We start from the raw sequence: 2,445 nt of genomic DNA, 5'->3' as shown, positions 1-2,445 counted from the left end.
CAAGGTATTGAAAAAGAAACTTTAAACATCATCTAGAGAGCAATTATCAAAATACTGATCAATTATATATATATATATATATATATACACCACAAGAAAAACAGGTTTTTGTATTTCTTGTAGGATCATATTTTTCATCTAAATACATCATAGAAACAAAATGACCAAAATACCCAAAAAAATACCATTGCCTTCATAAATATAATGCCACGTGGCCATTTTAATCTCTATTTTGGCAAGTTTGACATGCCTTGGTTGTTCCTTTCTCCTATATATATAGCCACAAGACAAAGAGAGATCCAACAATACCATTATTTCTATTAAAATCATGTCCACACTTCAATCACCTTCTTCTACCACAGTTCTTGAGCACCTAGAAGAAGATGGACCAAGTCAAAAATGCAAAGGCGGCAACATATCTTCCCTACCAAACGATATAGGCCCTCAAGATAAAGGCTTTCTCAACGAGTACCATGGATTTTGGATTCCAGCTTTGGCCACGTCAGGAGTTATAGCATCACAAAAATACTTTCAAGCTCGTGACACTGATATTCTATTAGTGACCCCTCCCAAAGTTGGTACTACTTGGTCAAAGGCGATCTTGTTTGCCTTAATGAACCGGATTCACTACCAAGACCTTCAAGAACATCCTCTACTCACAAAAATCCCTCATGATCTTGTGCCCTTGTTGGAAGGAGATATCTACACTAAAAAAAAAGTTCACGATCTCAATCCTGCCTTTCCAAGACTCCTTTCAACTCATTTACCTTATGTTTTGTTACCAACATCTGTGAAGGATTCGACATGTAAGATTGTGTATGTATATAGAAACGCTAAAGATACTTTTGTATCACTTTGGCACTTCCAAAATAGGTTGTATCCAACGACTGCCTCGCTTGAAGAAGCTTTTAACAAGTTTTGTAAGGGAATGAGTCCATTTGGCTCTTATTGGGATCATGTTTTGAGTTGTTGGAAGAAAAGCATACAAAATCCAGGCCGAAAGATGCTTTTCTTGAAGTATGAAGAGATGAAAGAGCAACCCACCACCTATTTGAAGAGAATAGCTGAGTTCTTAGATTGTCCATTTTCTCCCGAAGAAGAGGCAAAAGGTACAGTGAATGACATTTCAAGTTTGTGTAGTTTTGATAACTTAAGCAACTTGGATGTGAATAAAAGTAGAAAGTGGTGTCTCCCAGATCATAAAATGACACTTTTTAGCCAAGGCGTAGACAATGCTGCATTTTTTCGCCAAGGTCAAACTGGAGATTGGGTGAATTACTTAACATCTGAAATGACAGAAAAATTAGACCATATTATTGAAGAAAAATTTCATGGTATTGGATTGAAATTTTAAGTCTTTAAGTTACATCATCGTCATAGTCAATTCCTAGTATGTACTGAACTCGTTGTTGATGTTTTTTTAATTAGATGACATTTCGTCAGCAAAATAATTAAATGTGTTGTATTGCTGTCAACGCTAGCTTGTGTTGACGGTTGGTTATAAAATGGGTTTGTTGTAACACTTTGTTAACATTTGTTTAAGAATTAAAATAAATTTGTAGTAATATCAAGTGTTCCTTCAAATCACAAGAAAAGAAAACTAGCAAAAAGAGTAGAAAAAGATGCAATGAATTACTAATGAGGTTTTATTTTAATTTGTTTCTTTCAAGCTTTCTAATTTTCTAACCAGGCACTTTTTCGAAAAAGGAAAGAAGTTTACTAAGGTGGGGGGATATATATATACCAATTAAGTCCCAACAGATATACATGCAACAAACCAAAGCGATGTAGCAGCTATGAATCGTTGAATATATAGAGGTTTCTTCGAATTGAACTTACAAGTAAATAAAAGTGGAGTATACAATAACAACCAGCGAGAGCTTTTTTCGTCGAGGTGGGGTTGGAGACAAGATAAATTATTTCAACCTCAAATTGTAGAGAAAATAGATCACATTTCTAAAGACAGGTTTCATGGCAAAGGTTAACATTTTAGGACTTCAAGTTGCATCACCATGGTCCATGCATACATACATACAGCATTGGACCATTTTGATCCGTTCATAAACAATAACACGAGTACTTGAAGGTATATACATGAAGATCGACTACATGCAACCTGAATGAAAGTTTTGTTTTAGATCTCCTTAATTTTTATATGAGAAATACTCTAGCCATAAAGTGATTATATACAATGAATCTCATAAACTAACGTGGATTGTTATGGTTTGTCAGATTGTAAAATTATTTTTATTGTAAAATAAATATGACAGATCACATAAAATCATATTAGTTTATGTGATTACTTTTGGTATAGTAAGTGAATGGCATTTAGTTGGGCCTTTAATTGGGCCCCATTGTAGGATGGATGACTAAGAAAGTGATAGACCAATACTCTGTGCTGATTAGATTCTCATTTAATTTGTTAGACAGGTTAATTAATAATTA

The 2,445-nt window shown here is 34.1% G+C and overlaps 1 protein-coding gene across 1 annotated transcript; it reads left to right on the top strand.

Annotated features, from left to right (window-relative positions):
- The first annotated feature begins 328 nt into the window (after positions 1–328).
- On the top strand, positions 329–1,354 carry LOC122309526 (cytosolic sulfotransferase 5-like). Its single transcript, XM_043123036.1, has one exon. It carries the CDS (start codon positions 329–331, stop codon positions 1,352–1,354), a length of 1,026 nt encoding a protein of 341 aa, XP_042978970.1.
- Positions 1,355–2,445: the final 1,091 nt, after the last annotated feature.

The sequence above is a fragment of the Carya illinoinensis genome, chromosome 5 (assembly GCF_018687715.1).
Source record: "Carya illinoinensis cultivar Pawnee chromosome 5, C.illinoinensisPawnee_v1, whole genome shotgun sequence".
In the NCBI taxonomy this organism is placed as follows: Eukaryota; Viridiplantae; Streptophyta; class Magnoliopsida; order Fagales; family Juglandaceae; genus Carya; species Carya illinoinensis.
The sequence above is the reverse complement of the archived record's forward strand: the minus strand, read 5'-3'. Positions and strand labels throughout refer to the sequence as shown.

What these genes read in the sequence shown, in the direction of transcription:
- LOC122309526 (XM_043123036.1), top strand. Translation starts at nt 329, where the DNA reads ATGTCCACACTTCAATCACCTTCTTCTACCACAGTTCTTGAGCACCTA.